This window comes from Halictus rubicundus, chromosome 1, assembly GCF_050948215.1.
Source record: "Halictus rubicundus isolate RS-2024b chromosome 1, iyHalRubi1_principal, whole genome shotgun sequence".
Classification (NCBI taxonomy): domain Eukaryota; kingdom Metazoa; phylum Arthropoda; class Insecta; order Hymenoptera; family Halictidae; genus Halictus; species Halictus rubicundus.
The window spans coordinates 2,747,280-2,764,265 of record NC_135149.1 but is presented as its reverse complement, the minus strand read 5'-3'; the positions used below and the strand labels follow the sequence as shown (position 1 = coordinate 2,764,265).

The 16,986-nt window shown below is 36.6% G+C and overlaps 4 protein-coding genes across 7 annotated transcripts; 2 read left to right on the top strand and 2 right to left on the bottom strand.

The window, feature by feature from the left end:
* The first annotated feature begins 403 nt into the window (after positions 1–403).
* On the top strand, positions 404–4,202 carry LOC143352542 (DIS3-like exonuclease 2). Of its 2 annotated transcripts, XM_076785139.1 has the most exons (9): positions 404–797; positions 884–1,316; positions 1,402–2,057; positions 2,131–2,392; positions 2,478–2,998; positions 3,080–3,371; positions 3,447–3,640; positions 3,729–4,011; positions 4,087–4,202. In XM_076785139.1, exons 2-9 carry the CDS (start codon positions 1,122–1,124, stop codon positions 4,180–4,182), a joined length of 2,499 nt encoding a protein of 832 aa, XP_076641254.1. In that variant the 5' UTR covers positions 404–797; positions 884–1,121; the 3' UTR covers positions 4,183–4,202. The 2 variants fall into 2 exon arrangements, with proteins under 2 accessions (XP_076641254.1, XP_076641262.1); XM_076785147.1 differs by lacking the exon at positions 404–797 and having other exon boundaries at positions 807–1,316.
* A 440-nt stretch (positions 4,203–4,642) lies between these two features.
* On the bottom strand, positions 4,643–9,473 carry March6 (membrane-associated ring finger (C3HC4) 6). Its single transcript, XM_076785126.1, has 6 exons — positions 9,336–9,473; positions 8,566–8,973; positions 7,629–8,474; positions 6,886–7,542; positions 6,341–6,794; positions 4,643–6,209 (listed from the first exon to the last, which is right to left on the bottom strand). Exons 2-6 carry the CDS (start codon positions 8,950–8,952, stop codon positions 5,464–5,466), a joined length of 3,090 nt encoding a protein of 1,029 aa, XP_076641241.1. The 5' UTR covers positions 8,953–8,973; positions 9,336–9,473; the 3' UTR covers positions 4,643–5,463.
* Positions 9,474–9,646: 173 nt separating this feature from the next.
* Top3alpha (topoisomerase 3-alpha) lies at positions 9,647–14,046 on the top strand. Of its 3 annotated transcripts, none has more exons than XM_076785095.1 (12): positions 9,647–9,787; positions 9,886–10,125; positions 10,204–10,550; positions 10,620–10,738; positions 10,820–11,166; positions 11,239–11,527; positions 11,603–12,101; positions 12,187–12,532; positions 12,598–13,159; positions 13,262–13,529; positions 13,607–13,836; positions 13,922–14,046. In XM_076785095.1, exons 2-12 carry the CDS (start codon positions 9,943–9,945, stop codon positions 13,960–13,962), a joined length of 3,231 nt encoding a protein of 1,076 aa, XP_076641210.1. In that variant the 5' UTR covers positions 9,647–9,787; positions 9,886–9,942; the 3' UTR covers positions 13,963–14,046. The 3 variants fall into 3 exon arrangements, with proteins under 3 accessions (XP_076641210.1, XP_076641219.1, XP_076641227.1); XM_076785104.1 differs by having other exon boundaries at positions 9,648–9,782; XM_076785112.1 differs by lacking the exons at positions 9,647–9,787; positions 13,607–13,836; positions 13,922–14,046 and having other exon boundaries at positions 9,943–10,125; positions 12,598–12,822; positions 12,893–13,159; positions 13,262–13,401.
* Positions 13,851–14,950, bottom strand: Cby (beta catenin antagonist chibby). The gene is made up of 3 exons (XM_076785169.1): positions 14,537–14,950; positions 14,342–14,457; positions 13,851–14,252 (listed from the first exon to the last, which is right to left on the bottom strand). Exons 1-3 carry the CDS (start codon positions 14,718–14,720, stop codon positions 14,187–14,189), a joined length of 366 nt encoding a protein of 121 aa, XP_076641284.1. The 5' UTR covers positions 14,721–14,950; the 3' UTR covers positions 13,851–14,186.
* Between the last annotated feature and the right edge of the window lie 2,036 nt (positions 14,951–16,986).

Below are 16,986 nucleotides of genomic sequence, written 5' to 3'. Positions count from 1 at the left end.
AAACTTTTTAATTAATATTTAATTTTTTCTTTCGTTCGGTAACGATGAGTATCGTCTGCAAACTTGTAGCGCCATCATACGGCAACGGGCTCAAGCTACCAGAGCCAAGTAGTATCGTCCTCAACCTCCAGATGTCGGACACGATGAATTCTAGGCGCTCGGTTAAAAAAATTTGAACATAGATACGAAAAGACGCCCAATAGACATATGTAGACATGTATTTATGTACTCTAATAATGCAGAATTTTACGATTTTAGAATTTTTACGATGCAGATTATACGATTATAGGAAACGATACTTGCTATGCGCTATATTTTTCTTTTATTCGTATCTGATTTCGATGGAACAGGTAGAGAAGCAGCAAGTGACATTATCTCGCACAAAGGCTATTGTACTATGGTACTAAATATATAGATAGGTAATTGGCGTTAGTGTCATGGACGGTTTACCGCAGATGGTGACATGTATTTTTGACTTTTATCATTGCACATCAGAAAATCAAATACAAATTAAAAATGCTACAAACAACGATTATTAAGATACATTATCGCTTCAAGGGGATTCCACAGACAATCTGATAGCGTTGAACAAAAATTGTGATTGTACTTTGCTCGTGTCTCATAGATATACTTTTCAAAACCAAGAACTTTTTGCAATACCGAATACCCCACCATAAATTAAGCAAAATTTGTCATTATAACAGATGTTTGTTTGAACAAGCAAGGTTATGAAGAAGAACCGTTTTGATTGTCTCTCCGGCGGCTGAGGTTAGCAACTCTTTCATTTATACGAGAAGGTTAGGATCCCAGAATGGAGAATTAAATTGCGAAGCAATTAATTTGGTTGTATCTTATTCTTATTAAATCGGGATTATGTTTCTAGAATTACAATACACCGACAGTTTGCTCACGAAGTTTTTCGCTTTGTTATCACTGAATTCGATAAGTCTGTCTCACATTATCAAGTCACAAGTAATGCCACTTTTATATGAGTATTTTCCAATAACATTTAGAAGTCTTATCAAATAGTAACTATACAAGAAGATTCTTCGTAATAAAAGAATTCATGTGGTATCGAAACTGTGAACGAAGAAGTCAGTCCTTTGGGTTCTCTTGAAAATATGTCTCGGACAGCGGATATTCTTGAAAATTATGAATATAAAAAGGATCCAACACCGCATTACTCGAAAAAAACGGACAAGAATAATGGACAAAGAACAAACCGTTCTGTAAAAGTAGAAGCAAATGGTAAAGAAACTGGAAAAAGAGGTTCCAATATTTGTTTTCAAGACAAGCTTCAAAATGTTCCTAAACAGGTAAAATAGTAAATTAATTTGCTAAAACTCTTAGAATTCTTTATATATATGTGTATATATAAACATTAAACATTAAATTTTACAGAAACCACAAAGAGATATTAAAGCAGAAAAGGAAAACCAGAAATTAAAAGAACTAAAATGTCAAGAATTCGAGTGCAACAACACCAAGGAAGTCTTAGAAAATACTGAAGAACAAAATGAAAGACTCAAGGCTAAAAAAATAGCTAAAACAACTAAGAAAAGAATTATATTTCCAGAATATATTCCCATAAAGGAAGTCCAAAAACTTTTAAAGAATCAAAATGCAGAGAATGCAAAATACGTGGAAGGATATTTGCGCATTAATCCTAAATTCCCTAAGCACGCATATTTATCACTGCCCAACGACGAGGTGGATTTATTAATTGCTGGAGTATTAGACAGAAATCGAGCATTAGACGGAGATCATGTTGTAGCCCGTATAAATCCTCCAGCACTGTGGGAATCGGAAAACCGAAAGACAGGCGTTATTGTTTCCATATTAGAAAAAAAACATCCGAGACTAGCAGTGGGACATCTGGAATGTCAAGGACTAAGTTTACGTTTTTATCCTAGAGATAAACGCTTGCCAATACTTAAAATAAAGCAAATGGAAGATCCATTGATAAAAGACGGTAGTGGGACAACTGCTGTAGTGGGAGAAGATATATTATTTCTAGCTACGATTACTGACTGGTTCAAAACTATATATTCACATGGGTATGATTACAATTTGAAACATTCAAAGTTTCCGATAGTAAACGTGATTAATAATATTTTATGTTGACCACAGGAGACTTATCAAAATGATTGGAACAGCAGGTGAAATATCTACAGAATCGAATGCAATATTGCTTGAACTTAATTTAGATATAACACCTTATAACGAAGAAGTGACGAAAGGTCTTCCAAACAAAGACTATTTTTTAACAGAAAAAGATACGAAAAATCGAGAAGACTGGAGAAACGAATGTATATTCACTATTGATCCCGACAATGCCGTCGATTTAGACGATGCAGTTTCCTGTAAACCGTTAGAAAATAGAAACTACGAGGTAATGTTCTTGTTGCTTAAAATGATTTCTTATATAATTATTTGAGCCCGTATTTACTTGCTATTGTATGCTTTCCATATTCCAGATTGGTGTACATATAGCTGACGTTACTTATTATTTAGAGTTTTTATCTCCGTTAGATGTACAAGTAGCAAAACGAGCTACAAGTATTTACACGACTGATAACGTGTATCATATGTTACCGAAGCAACTGTGCAACGTATGTTCCCTATTGCCTGGTCAAGATAGATTAACTTTTTCTGTTATTTTTGAAATGACGTCAGAAGGAAAAATCGTGAAATATCGTTTTGCTAAGACTGTGATAAATTCTTGTTGTAAAATGTCTTATGAACATGCTCAACAATTTATTGAAGATCCGGAAAATAAAAATTGGTCTGTAGACATGCTGCATGTAAGCGGCAATTATAACATTAACGATTTATCTTCGAAAGTAAACATTTTACATAATTTGGCTACTAAGAGATGCGAAGAGAGATATGCGAATGGTGCTTTGCAGATAGATCAACAAAAATTACATGTCGGGCTTGATAGAACTACGGGTAAACCAACATCTTATTGGATAGAAGAGCAGAAAGAGAGTAATAGGTATTAATATTATTTTGCGAATTGTAGCGGCACTTGAATTCAATTGTTTCATTTAATATGCACGTGTATATTATGTTTTAGTCTTATACAAGAGTTTATGTTGCTAGCTAATATGACAGTTGCCATGTTTTTGTATGAAAAAGTTCCTGAAACTGCTTTATTGCGCAATCATAAAAAACCTTTGAAGCTTACCCTGACTAAAACGAAAGATATTCTGGGAAAATTTGGAATTCATTTAGACATTGAAACCTCTGGATCATTGCATGCTAGCATTAAACGATACGAAGAATTACAATCGGAAACTAGCGATTCCAAAGCTACAACGGAGTATAGAGTGATGGTTATTAATAATCTTTGCACTAAAGCAATGAATGTACGATTTGTCATTTCTTATCAAATTATTCTCGTAACACAATACCGCATAACATAGGAAATTTTTATTTTTTAGCGCGCAACTTACAACTGTTCGTCTAGTCTTAAAACGGAAGAGGATTTGAGACATTATGCTTTGAACGTGTCTTACTACACGCATTTCACTTCTCCCATTAGGCGATACTCCGATTGCGTGGTACATCGGTTACTATATTCTGTCATAAAAAATGAAGCAATGCCGGAAAGGTGGTCAAAAGAGATGTGCATGAAGTAAGTTAAATTGGAAATTAGAAACAAGTATCTTGCCGTTGCAACAAATTGTGAAGAACGTGTAGTCACGTTGTATTTATCATTTTAGAATAGCGGCGAATTGCAATTTGAAAAAGTGGTCTGCACAATTGGCTCAGAAGCAAATTAGCGAATTGTACTTTGCTTACTTGGTAGGTTTAAATGGCCCTTTTGTTACCATGGGTATTGTATTCGATGTAAAGGAAAAATACATAGACGTGATATTGTGTCAAATGGGTATACAACTAAGAGTTTATTTCACGAGCTTAGAAAAGTCAGCAACCGTAAAATATTCTTCAGAACATTCGATCCCGTCGATACATATTTCGTGGAAATGGCCTGCTGTTGTCCAGGTAATAAACCACACAATGAAACTTTAACGTGACACGTAATAAAACTTCAGTATTAATACGTTCCATATGTTTTAGGAAATCAATATCTTCACTTTACTATATCTAACGATTGAGAAACATCCTACATTGTTTCGGCTAACAGGAACAATCATACAACCACCAAGAAAATGATGACGTTTTCATATTTTAAAGTCTATTTTCAATGGATTCTTGGAAGATATTTTTATTCAGGAGGTAGGCGATGATAACGTCCATACACTGAAACAGATACTTTTACTCACATATACATTTTCAACGTTTATATGATATTTCTATATAGATTTTGCTTATTCTTTACGTTGTATGAATATATTTAAAACTTTTTCTTTTACATGTATACAAATAAATGACATTTTTACAAGGATTTTCTTTATTTCGAGAATGTTTTAAAGTACATCGCAAAAATGTCTTTACATCTTTAATGATCATATAATTTCGTTAATTTGTGTAGGATCGGTATACAAATAAATAGTTTTTACTTATATCTAACTTTGTACATAAAATTATGCATACCATATGTAAAACATATATTACGTGTGTGTATGTATGTTCATCGTATTCTGAATGTATATACGGTTTAATTAACTCAAGCTCAATTTATTGACACTTGTATTTTTATATAAAAAAAAAATTCACATATTAAATTGAAAATATTTTATAATAAAGGGACATGTGTCGAAAACATAAGTTGTGAAAAGTAAATATACTGTATTAACAATAATATGCTTCTATCTAAAATATAAAATTCATACGGTCGTAATTTAACGTGAGTATTCAACGTCCAATGATAAGTGGTAACTCAATGATTTAAGCGACAAATGGTTTTGCTAAGATTTTCAGGAAATATAGTTCTCTTTATTTCCATTCAATGTATAGATATTTTCTGCTTAAATCTTAATTTTTTTTACAATAAAATATGATTGCGTTAATGTTTGTCCAACAACTTTTCAATTAAAATGCAGCTATACTCTCACGATATTCCTTGTCTGAAACTCTATTATCTAAGCAACAGAATGGAGAATTTTCAATAAATTAAAACTTTGTACATTGTACCTCCACGGTAGAGAACTTCATGTTCTACTTAAAACAAACGAGCAGTTTTATCGACAATGAACAGATGACGTTGAATTTCATGTTCCTTAAATCATATTCATTCGAAATTGCGCGCATCGTGTTTCACAACATTGAAATGATACCTCTCTCAATGTACAAAATAATAAAACGATACCTTAGACGATAATCGTTGGAATTTGAGAACGGTATCGTTTGCACGTTAATAAATTAGCGTAGCAAAAGGTAAGATCAATTGACAAAAATGAATATCTGTTGTATTTCCGCGCGAAAGAAACTGTACATTCGTAGAAGTTTTCATCGATTTGATATCGCCATTGAAAAACAACTACACTAGCAACTTTAGCTGGACGCTTGAGACTGTTGTTGCGACTGAGATTTATTCCGATGCTCGTAATTTACTAGTCTTTGTCCCACGAGGTATTTGTCATTCTTTATATGTTCGTAGAATTTCTTAAACTGACGAATTTGAAAATATATAATCATACACACTAAGTTTACCATCAGGAGGAAAGGATATAAATGTCTGGCGATGAGAATTTGTGTTTGCAAATTTGTAATCAATAGTGGTACTATTCCATAGGCTACGGCATACGGAACGGCTAGGGCAAGACCAGAGCAGCATATTACCGGAGCCGCCAATTCGGTCACAATAAATTTCAAATCTATTTCCCTAATGCCGTCATTGTATGCCCGTTCGATCGCCATGCGAATTCTCCAGTCCGGTCCCATCATTGTAATGGCCGTTGCAATTTTCGTGTACAACACGCCTAAAGCCCAATCTTGCCAGATGAATAATATTGGATTCTGTACCAGGGGTACGCGTAAAGGTACTACAACAACCAATTCGAGAAGGAGACCAAACAATAGCGGTATTAGGCCAATAAGTAGGAAAAATGCAACCGACGCTTTCACGCCTATGATCGCCCAATGCTTTACTTTGTCTAGCACGGCTCTTCGTCCACGAGGTAGCCAAGAAAACGCTAAAGCCAATCCTCTTACTGCGGCCCAGCATACGTACATTCCACAAGCTACCGTGTAAAGCTCGTGTACCCGTCCAGATAAAGCAACCACTGCTTCGTTCGTTTCTAAAAAATTCCGAGAAAAGGTATATATACATATAAACATATGAGGGCTTCTACAAAATATATAGGAGCTCAAGTTGGTTTGGATATCTTGCCTGCGCATAACATATTGTTACTGTAATTGTAATTCTTACCCGAACCACTCAAAGTAGGCGGTAACACTGGCGGAGATGGAGCGGGTGCTCCAACCATCCACAACGCCATTACTCTGCGTCCCAGCCAAACAGGAAGAGTCATTGCGATCAAACTTGCGATAACGAGAGAAACGCATACGCAGAACAAAAGACCGATCAGTCTAGCGGGAAACCAGCGTGGTCTGACGTATGGTTGAAAAGTTGTTGGTCCGTCTCTTTGTAGTAATGCCTGATGCGCGGCGCCTAAATCGAGATGTGGCGGCTCTTCGATCACCGCTGGTCCTGGGTCCTCTGTCTGATCCCTTAGAAGGTACGATTGGAGGTCCAACATCCAGGCCACTACTCGACACCAGCCTCTGACGAGAGATTTTAACCATGTACGCGTATGAGTTTGTTCCAACAACGCAGGAAGAACCACTTGCAGTAACAACAGTTCCAAGGAAAACTCGCTGACCTGTATCACAGAGATATCATGAGAGTATTTTAACAAATAAAATCGAACTACAATTACAACAAATTCACTGTCAGAGGTACAGATTGCTTACTTGAGCTTCGCTTTGAACGGTCACTGTATATGGTAAAAATCCTGGCCATGCCCATCGTAACAACTTCACCGGCAGCCATAACATTAATAAAATAGATGTTCCAAATATAACTGTGGACGCAACGAGTCTTTTCACATGTCTCAAAATTGGAAGATGTATCATTTCTTGGATAGGCGAGAAATCAGGATCGTTTAAATTCCTCAAGAACCATAGTACTCCAGGCCGTAACACTTCCCGTAACAGTAGAATAAACGAAGCGAAATAATATACGTAAATCATTCCAACCAACCAATGAATAAACATCGAAGTGCCAGGAGCTAATCTGAACGAGGATTCTCTGTCTCTGAGCGTAGCGTCAAACATTGCTAACGAACAAATGTCTAACCACCAGCCGCATACCAAAGGAAGTACACCTATCTCCACGACGGATAGCAAAGAAACCTTTACTATAACGTAACATAAGCCTAGTATACGTTGCGAATCGTAGAAACCTAGGACACCTGCCAGTGTATGAAGAACTACCAAACAGACCCCGATCACATAATAACCGCACAATGTCGTCACTAGTCCTTCGAAATGGGATGCGGCTGCGTACTCTTGCAATCCTAATCCAGCTATCGCGAAACTACCGATATGGTACGGGCAGAAAGCAAAAACCTGAAAAAGAAAAATTGAATGGGAGATTTCGATTCACAGGAATGAACTCGGGAATGTTTCATTGAAATCATTTCGTCAATAAATACCATGATAAATAGAGTATTCAGGGACACGACCCAGAATACGTGTTCGAGAAAAACTAGAGAACCATCCAATCCAAGAAGACGTTCCCAAGTTAACTCTTCGGCAGGTCTATCCCATTCCATTGGATTCCAATTGGCTTCTTCGGCTTCGCCTTGGGCTTGACCTTGTGCTGGGCCTTGACCTTGACCTTGACCCTGAGCTTGAGCTTGACCTTGATCTCTCCACCCTTCGCCGGGCCTCGCGTTCGCTTGTTCACCGTTTACTCCCACCTGTTCTATGTGAGGTACTTCTCTGGGTGGTTGTTCAATGTTTCTAGGAGGTGTAGGTTCTTCCATGTCTCTAGGAGGTATTAACGGTTCTATATCTCTGGGAGCTATAGGTGGCTCCAAATCTCTTGGAGGTTGATCTATCTGTGGCTCCGGATTTCTCGCAGCTACTTGCGGTTCGATATCTCTATCGATTCCTTCGGTTCCATCTATCCTTTGATTATTTGCTAAATTATTATCTTCTACCCTATGTCCTTCTCCATTTCCATCCCCAGGAAAATTTAGAACGTCTATTATCAAAACAGGGGGTTGGTTCACAAAAGGTGGAACATTATTATTATCTTGAATTTCCTGTTGCAAAAGGGCTCTTTGCCTTTGAGGTATGTTCGCGTTAAACGGAACCACAGGCACTACCACTATGTCTCGTTCTAGCCAATCTGGACCATCGGCATGTAAAATTTGTTCTCTCAACCACACCAAACCAATAAACGCGAATAGCGTACAAGTAACTACGAAACAGCCGTGAAATACATCCGACGATATATTTTCTGTGGATAGCATGTCTCTTGGTAACGACATTATCTGTAACAACAAAAAGTACATTGTTTTTGTTGTTGAACGATCCTAGGAGTTTCCTGTACGTATATTTATATTTGTAACTTGGAATACTTACACGAATCAGATCTAGAGGTCCACTGAACAAAGCTCTGTACGTTCTGCAAGCAGTTAACGGAACAACGCCTAGCCATGCTATCGCAACTAAAGTATAGTGTAGCCAATATTTAACAGCTGTAACTATGTTCGAGAATAATCCACCGATGACATCTCTTAATGGTAACCGGCGTGGCATGTCTGGGCTATAGATGGGTGTAAACGAAAAACGGTGTCCACATAGTTCACAGTATTCTTTGCGCGAGTAACGCAACCATTGCACTAAACATTCTTGGTGTATCCATTTAATACTGCCTGTACAAATGCAAGGATGAAACAATGGTCTGTCTGCTAAACCTTCGGATCGACAGACCCTGCAGATATCTGCACCTAACATGCCTTCTGTCATGTTTGGTTTGTCTTTATGTTGCTGAAAAATAGAATAATTAGTATAGAACGAGTACAGAATCGAACAACAAGGTGTATATAGTGTTTACGGTTTTGCGATAAATTGAGGTACAAACGATAACCGATATTCGCCGCGTAAACAAAAGTGTTTTATCGATAAAAAATTTCCTTTGTAGAACTGACCTTAAAATTTCGAAATGTTAAACGTGGAAAAACACTTCAACATTTATTAATTACTACGGAGAAAAATAGAAGGTTCTATCGAAAGCAGAAAAGGTGGTATTGAATACGAACTATGTATCTACGTACAATATCTACTCGATGGAAAGTAAATTCCTTTAAAATTTATCGATATTATCTACAAGTGAATTATTGTCTACTCACCTGTGCCTTGACGGAAACGCATGAAATCCAAAACTATCGTGCAAAATATTGAAAATGTCTACTGTTACTTGCAGCTCTTTCTTTTTTATGTTAACATAGTTGCAACATTTGCGACGCAAAAGTTACTGTTGCGCGCGACAAATATCGGTAGTAGTGTTTTTAACCATTTGAAACATCATTTTTCGATAAAAATATACTTGTCTAAAGATTTTATTACTGTCATCGATGACCGTTCGATCCAGGATAAATTTTTATGAATAGGGATATTGTGACGTCAAGTTTTGCCCATTGCTCGACACAATCGAAGTAACAATTGAAGTAATGTCAACGGCGGCAACCGAAAGTTATATCAGAGAGGAAATTTACTCTCTGGTTATATATATACATACATAGGTTCGTTGTACGTTCTGCCAGATATAAACTATAGTCGAATTATTTAAACGGAATGTAAGGTGGTTAATGATTTTTTTGTATTTTCAACAAAAGCAGTGCAGAGACTGCAAAATAAGAATATGCATACATACCGGACTAACGTAACCTTATTTAACAGAAATGTTATAGAGAATTTATAACCTTGCAGAGACAACTGGGATGTTATTGTTTTAATATGTTGATACTTTACACGAAGTTATTCGATGTTTTAACATTAAATCTCTCTAAACGGGCACAGTACCTTTCTTTCGCAAGATATACGGATTCGAAAGAAGTCATGAAAGTCCTTAACGTTGCAGAGAAAAATGATGCTGCCAAAAATATCGCCGGTTACTTGTCTCGCGGTAATAGCAGACGAGTAAGTAATATTGTTTTTCAGTTAAAACAATCTAGAATTCCAATGAAATAATATTTGAATTTTCCTGTTGTGTTACAGAGAGAAGGACTTTCTCCTTATAATAAAATTTACGAATTCAGCTCTATTTTGTGGAATCAAAATTGTGATATGCGTATGACCTCTGTGTCTGGTCACTTGTTGAATTACGCATTTACAGGAGCATACCGTCAATGGCAAGGTTGTCATCCCCTAAGTTTATTCGATGCACCAGTCACAAAGCAATGCATTGAAGATATTTCTGTAAAGATTAAGAAAACTTTAGAAAGAGAAGTCAAGCAGTGCAGCGCATTGATCATTTGGACGGATTGCGATCGCGAAGGGGAGAACATTGGATTTGAAATTATTCATGTCTGCCAAGCAGTGAAACCTAATATACGTATATATAGGTACTGGTATAAATCTGCAAGTGAGTTCAATCTACTCTATATGCTAATAACAAACTTGTCTGTATGCAGAGCAAAGTTTTCTGAAATCACTCAAGCATCTGTAAGCAGAGCACTCGAAAATCTGTGCGATCCAGACGAAGCAGTTAGCAATGCTGTTGATGTACGGAGCGAACTGGATCTGAGGATAGGTATACAGTAGCAGCATTAAATCATACTACAAGCGACTGAATTGGTTATAAGACAACGTATAATCGAACTACTGTGTGTAGGTGCTGCATTTACTAGGTTTCAAACATTGAGACTACAAAAGGTTTTTCCGAGAACTCTTGCAGATATGCTTATCAGTTATGGCAGCTGTCAATTCCCAACACTAGGATTTGTAGTCGAAAGATTTTTAGCCATAGAAAGATTCAAGCCAGAACCATATTGGAAAATAAAAGTTATGGATATTCGTGATGAAATTTCGGTGGAATTTAGGTGGGTGAGAGGAAAGTTGTTTGAAAAATTACCGTGCGAGGTTCTGCTAGAGATGTGTTTAGAACAACCCAATGCTACTGTAGAAAAAGTCATAAGTAAGCCTAAGAGTAAGTGGAGACCGCTGCCATTGGACACAGTAGTAAGTATAAAATAGTCGTTGGAAGAAGAAGGAAAAGATATTGATGAATTCTTTCTGCCTAAATAAATATAGGAACTGGAGAAACAAGGGTCTCGGAAACTTCACTTAAGTGCCAAGGAAACGATGAAAATAGCAGAGAAATTATATACTCAAGGTTTAATTAGTTATCCACGTACGGAAACGAATATATTTCCAAAAGAATTGAATCTTGTACCTCTGGTAAATCAGCAGAAAAACAGTTCTGCTTGGGGAGATTTCGCGCACCAATTACTAGAGGAGGGATTAAATCCTCGACAAGGGAAAAAAACCGACCAAGCACATCCTCCCATACATCCGATAAAATTTAGCAATAGTTTAGCAGGTATAGTTTATCGTTTATACAATTGATAAGACATTCTAAACAGATTGTTATGTCATTCTAATTGTTTAATAACAGGCAACGAAGCGAAAGTTTATGAATTTGTGGTTCGACATTTTTTGGCTTGCTTATCAAAGAACGCATTAGGTCAAGAAACTACAGTAGAAATTGATATAGCTGGGGAAAAGTTTATTGCTAACGGTCTACAAATTATTGAACGAAACTATTTAAACGTGTACATATACGAAAAGTGGAGCGACAAAGAAATTCTTGTATATCAAGAAGGACAGATTTTTAAACCTACCAGTATAGATATGATACAGGAAGAAACGTCTCCACCGCAATTATTAACTGAAGCCGATTTGATTAGTTTAATGGACAAATTCGGTATCGGTACGGATGCTACACATGCTGAACATATAGATACGATCAAGGCACGTCAATATGTAGGTTTAATAAATGGAAAACATTTGATGCCTGGAAAACTTGGAATCGGATTAGTGATGGGATACGATAACATGGGATTTCAAATGTCGAAACCAAACTTGAGAGCCGATTTAGAGAGGAATCTCAAGTTGTACGTTTTTTCTAATTCACTGAATAACTTTAAACAGTCAACTCAATCTGCAAAATTAACCATGACTAGTTACTTTTCTGTACAGAGTTTGTGAGCGACAAAAGGATCCAAAGGATGTTTTACAAACTCAGATAAATAAATATCGTGATGTATTTAAAATAGCATTGGAACGTGCTAATTTAATCGACAATGCTTTGGCTGATTATCTCGGGGAACAACCAACAGAGACTCAAGACATACAGATTAATAATCCACCCGAAGAAATTGCTATCTTTAAATGTCCGAAATGTGGTTCAAATATGACGCTCAAGGAGAGAAAGCAGACCAATGGAAAATATATTGGCTGTATGGGATATCCCACCTGTAATAATGTCATATGGTTTCCCAAAAATGTAGAATCCGTCGAAGTATTGGATGATGTCTGTTCACAAGTACGTACAGCTAGTACATCTACAAGTTACAACAACTGATTTATAAACTAATCTATTTCTTTTAGTGCGCAGGAAATATGCGTAAGTTGAAATTCAAGTTGACTAAAAACGCGTTTCCACTTTTTGGTACTACTTACACAACTTGCATTGGTGGCTGCGATCCTTCGTTCAACGAAGTAATGAATATTAAAGACGGAAACGTTAAGCATGTCAGGCAAACAATTAACGACAGTGGATACAGCAGTACATTCGGCGGATCAAGATCATCTGTTGTTTCGAATCCACCCCCAGTAAGAAACAGTGGAGCTCAATATCGGGTTGAAAATAGGACAAATTTATCTGAAAATAACACGTCTGTAGGGCTCGTTAGACCTCAAAACAATAATAACCAACGCAACGCGAACAGATCAAGCGACAATAATAGGAATGTTAAGAAACAAGGCGAGTCGAAGAACAACGATACATGGATCGACACAAATCATTCCAATTCATCGAATAACCACTTTAACCAATCAAGAACGCAGCAAAGTAAGACATGGGGTGACACTGATAATAATGCTGCTATTATATGTAGGTGTCACGAGAACGCGATTCAGTTGACTGTAAAGAAAGAAGGGCCTAATCAAGGTACATATATCGATTTCGATTATTCAACTACATACTTACAGAACGAAATTTTTATCTGATCGTAACTCGATTTTACCATTGCACTTGTAACACGTGTTTCAGGAAGATCATTCTATAAATGTGCCAGACCTGAAGGTACTCGCTGCGACTTCTTTCTGTGGGCATCAGACGACGCGCAACAAACGCAAAATGGTGTGACTAGAAACACAAACTACATGCCAACTACCACAAATACTTATACTAGACCGAGCACTTCTAGTACGTGGGGACAAAATACAAATAGTAGTGTCAGACCTAACACTTCGTGGGAACAAAATGATACATTTGAATCAGGCAGTCTTAAATGTCACTGTAATCAATTAGCAAAAGAGTAAGTCAATTTTCGATATATATTGTTTCACGATTACTTTTAACGGTTGAAATACATTTTTTTCATATGTATTGCAGACGAACTGTTCAGAAAGATGGTCCTAACAAAGGGAGGCTGTTTTATTCCTGTCCGAAACCAATGAACGAGTCTTGCAAATTCTTTCAATGGGCAGACGAAACCACTCAGAATCATAATGCGTCTTTCGGGGAACGAAGTAATAGACCATCTAGAGGTAGAGGACGTGGAAATACACAAAAACAGCCACGAGCTACCGGTAAAAGAAAATGCGGTGTTTGCGGAATGGAAGGTTTATATCCTTTATTTATGCTTCAATATGAGAATTATTATTTACATCGGTTGCAATTATATTACAATTATATTTATACTTTTAGGGCACACGAGAAAAACTTGTCCAGAAAATGCTATGGATTAGCAAGAAGATTGATTCAATCATATTGTACATACATATCATAATTATAGGTGAATTAGTTTCATACGATTCCTGTGATTAATTGATATGAATCTTTAGAATACACTATGTGCCTTCGATCGATTCATTTTGTACATACAAATAATATATAAATATGTGCGTATTTACATATTCGTCCTAAGTTAATTAAAATAAGTGAAAGCATTAACCGTGTCCTTGCGATACAATCAATTTCTTTTCATTCTATCCAATTCTTCCCTTTGCAAATTAAATTCTGCCGTTGTCTGTGTCAACTGGAAAGTACGAATCAAATCATAAATTGACAATATGAAATGCTCTCTAGAATCTTTTTTGTGCTCCAAATAAACAGAGAAACACCAACCATATCAAGAAGTACTTCAAATTTTAACATCAATAAGTTATTTTCTTCCTCCAATCTCCTTACTTCTTTCTTAAGCTTCTCATTTTCTTTGTAAGTTCCTCCAATCGTACCTGACTCTATATTGAAAAATACACGCAAGATATTTTAATAAGAAAGTCTATTGTTAAATCGAAACAGTTTTGTTAAATTTTTTACCTGGAATCCATAAACCTGACTGAAAAATAGCTTCCTGATCGCCTAATTTCAAACGTATAGGCCCCACATTGGGACCGAGTTCTTTTTCAATCCGTTGCGGACTTAAATCCTTATTTACTAAAAATACACCGGCCCTTCTGATAGGTGTTTTTTTTGGAGAAAACTTGTTAGAAAATAAAGGCATTGTATCGCGTATTTGATATTAAATACTCCAACGTTAAAATTCTGATGCGAACAATATACAGTTAAATATATCTACTCATTTTATTTTGAAAATAAAAGGTTGTTTGTCATCGTTGCATTCTAGTTAACAGAAGCTTTTTCAGATTGTTAAAATAGGTTACAATACGATAGCATATGTTTTTCCTTTAGTTCTCAACAGGAAATGCGTAAGACAAGAAGAGCAGATTGTGCAACAAAGATAGAACTAGAAACTGAACTAATATCAGAGAGGAAATGAGAGTGCTCACGCCCGGCGTTTTAGCACAAACGAGGTATAGGACTATACCAATCACCATATGGGGTTTCCTCTCACGATCTGAAATACCGACATCGTTAACATCAACTAGATTTGTTACGCCCTCTACGCTAATGAACGATAAATGTTGTAACTAGATCCACGAGAAGCTTAGACCATATACCTATAATAAATGGAGGGACCAGAGAGGAATGAGAGTGCTCACGCCCGGGGTTTCGGCGTTCCCACTTACGTGACATCGCCGCTTTAGCATGGCACAGAACCGGGCCGTCTTTCCTGGGACAGAACCGGGTCGTCTTTTAGCATAAAACCGAACGCACATTATTTTTTTAACCAGGATTAGAACGTACAGCTTAATTGTTTTATACGAAATATCTAACTAACATGTAAATCTTGTGTACAAAATCTCTAATTAATATAAATTAAGAATAATATTAATTGTAATGATACGTATTTTATTTTTTTTCAATTTTGTAGTTGCAAACTCTAGTTGTAAAAAATGGAAAACCCGGAAAAATTCGAACAAATACAGATTTCATATCGAAATTTAAAAGCGACCATCCTTAATATTAATTTAATAATGAGCTATTGTCATCAATAATATCTTAAATTTTTTCATATATTTCGCTACAAACAGTAGTTCTGTCAGTTCAGTTTTCAGTTCTTAAAGTCCCGCGAAGTTGTTTAGTGCCCAACTTGGCGAACAAATACGAAGCCCGACGATTATAATTGTCATATGACAATTACAGATTATGACGCATAATTGTCATGACAATTGCAGATTATGATTCATAATTGTCATATAACAATTACAGATTATGACGCATAATTGTCATATGACAATTACAGGTTATGACGCATAATTGTCATATGACAGTTACAGGGTAGGACGCATGGTATCGGTAACTTACTACACTATCATTAATCTTACGTAAATTATTGTGCAACGCCTACTGACTCCGTGAATTCATTTTCTCACGTAAGCCTCGCAGGATACTGCACTAAGATCCCTTGTTCAAGGATCTTTCCCCGAAACTTGTATCGCCTTTCTCTCCTGAGTGTCTGCCTGCGGCGTGTCAATTGTCATTAAGTGGAGTACGGCTGGTAGTTTAGCCTTCTTTTAATTAGTTTTGGGGGCAGGTCTCTGGAAGTTGTGCATGCATTCGCTTGTGCGGTCTGACTTCCGACTCAATAGCGATTGTTAGCGTACCATAAAACTTCAGATGTAACACAGAACACAGGTAAAAGACTGAAATGTGGAAACACTTTTGTTTTTTCAATGATCGTCGTAAAAAATTGTTCTTCTTTAAATATGGATGGTACTATGGTATTGAGTTGTAAGAGTGTTAAACAGAGCTGCAATGCAGCCCATAAGAAATTAGTAGAACGGTGGAATAAAGAGTAAACTAGAATGTTTCCGAGTAAAATTATTTAAAAATAGTTCTAATATGTTATATTAGACGAAGCCCCGGGCGTGAGCACTCTCATTCCTCTCTGCTCCTATCCTCTCTGACTCGGTATTTCATATCGTGCGACACGAAACAGTGTAATAAGGTGACTGGCGCACTCCTACATCTCGTCTGTGATATTGGTTCTACAATATTAGTTCCGACCGATACGATAGGATGTGACACAAAAATGGTAAGGGGGCTCTAGACAGCTCTAGAGCCCCGCGGACGTGAGACAAAAAAATATATTGGGTGATTGGTCTACTCCTGTACCTCGTCTGTGCCTATACGACATAATAGCAGAGTCTGGTTACACACTGCACAAGCTATTACTGTCCTTGTCGCACAATCTACTTTTCTCGTCTTACGCATTGCTAGTATTAGAATAACGAGCGTATATTCGAAAAATCAATTATAACTAATTAATTAAACATAAAATACGTTCGAAACTCATATTAGAGGATGAATGAAGGTCCATACTAATTTCCTGAATTGTTACAGTGCATAAATCAATCATGGCATTC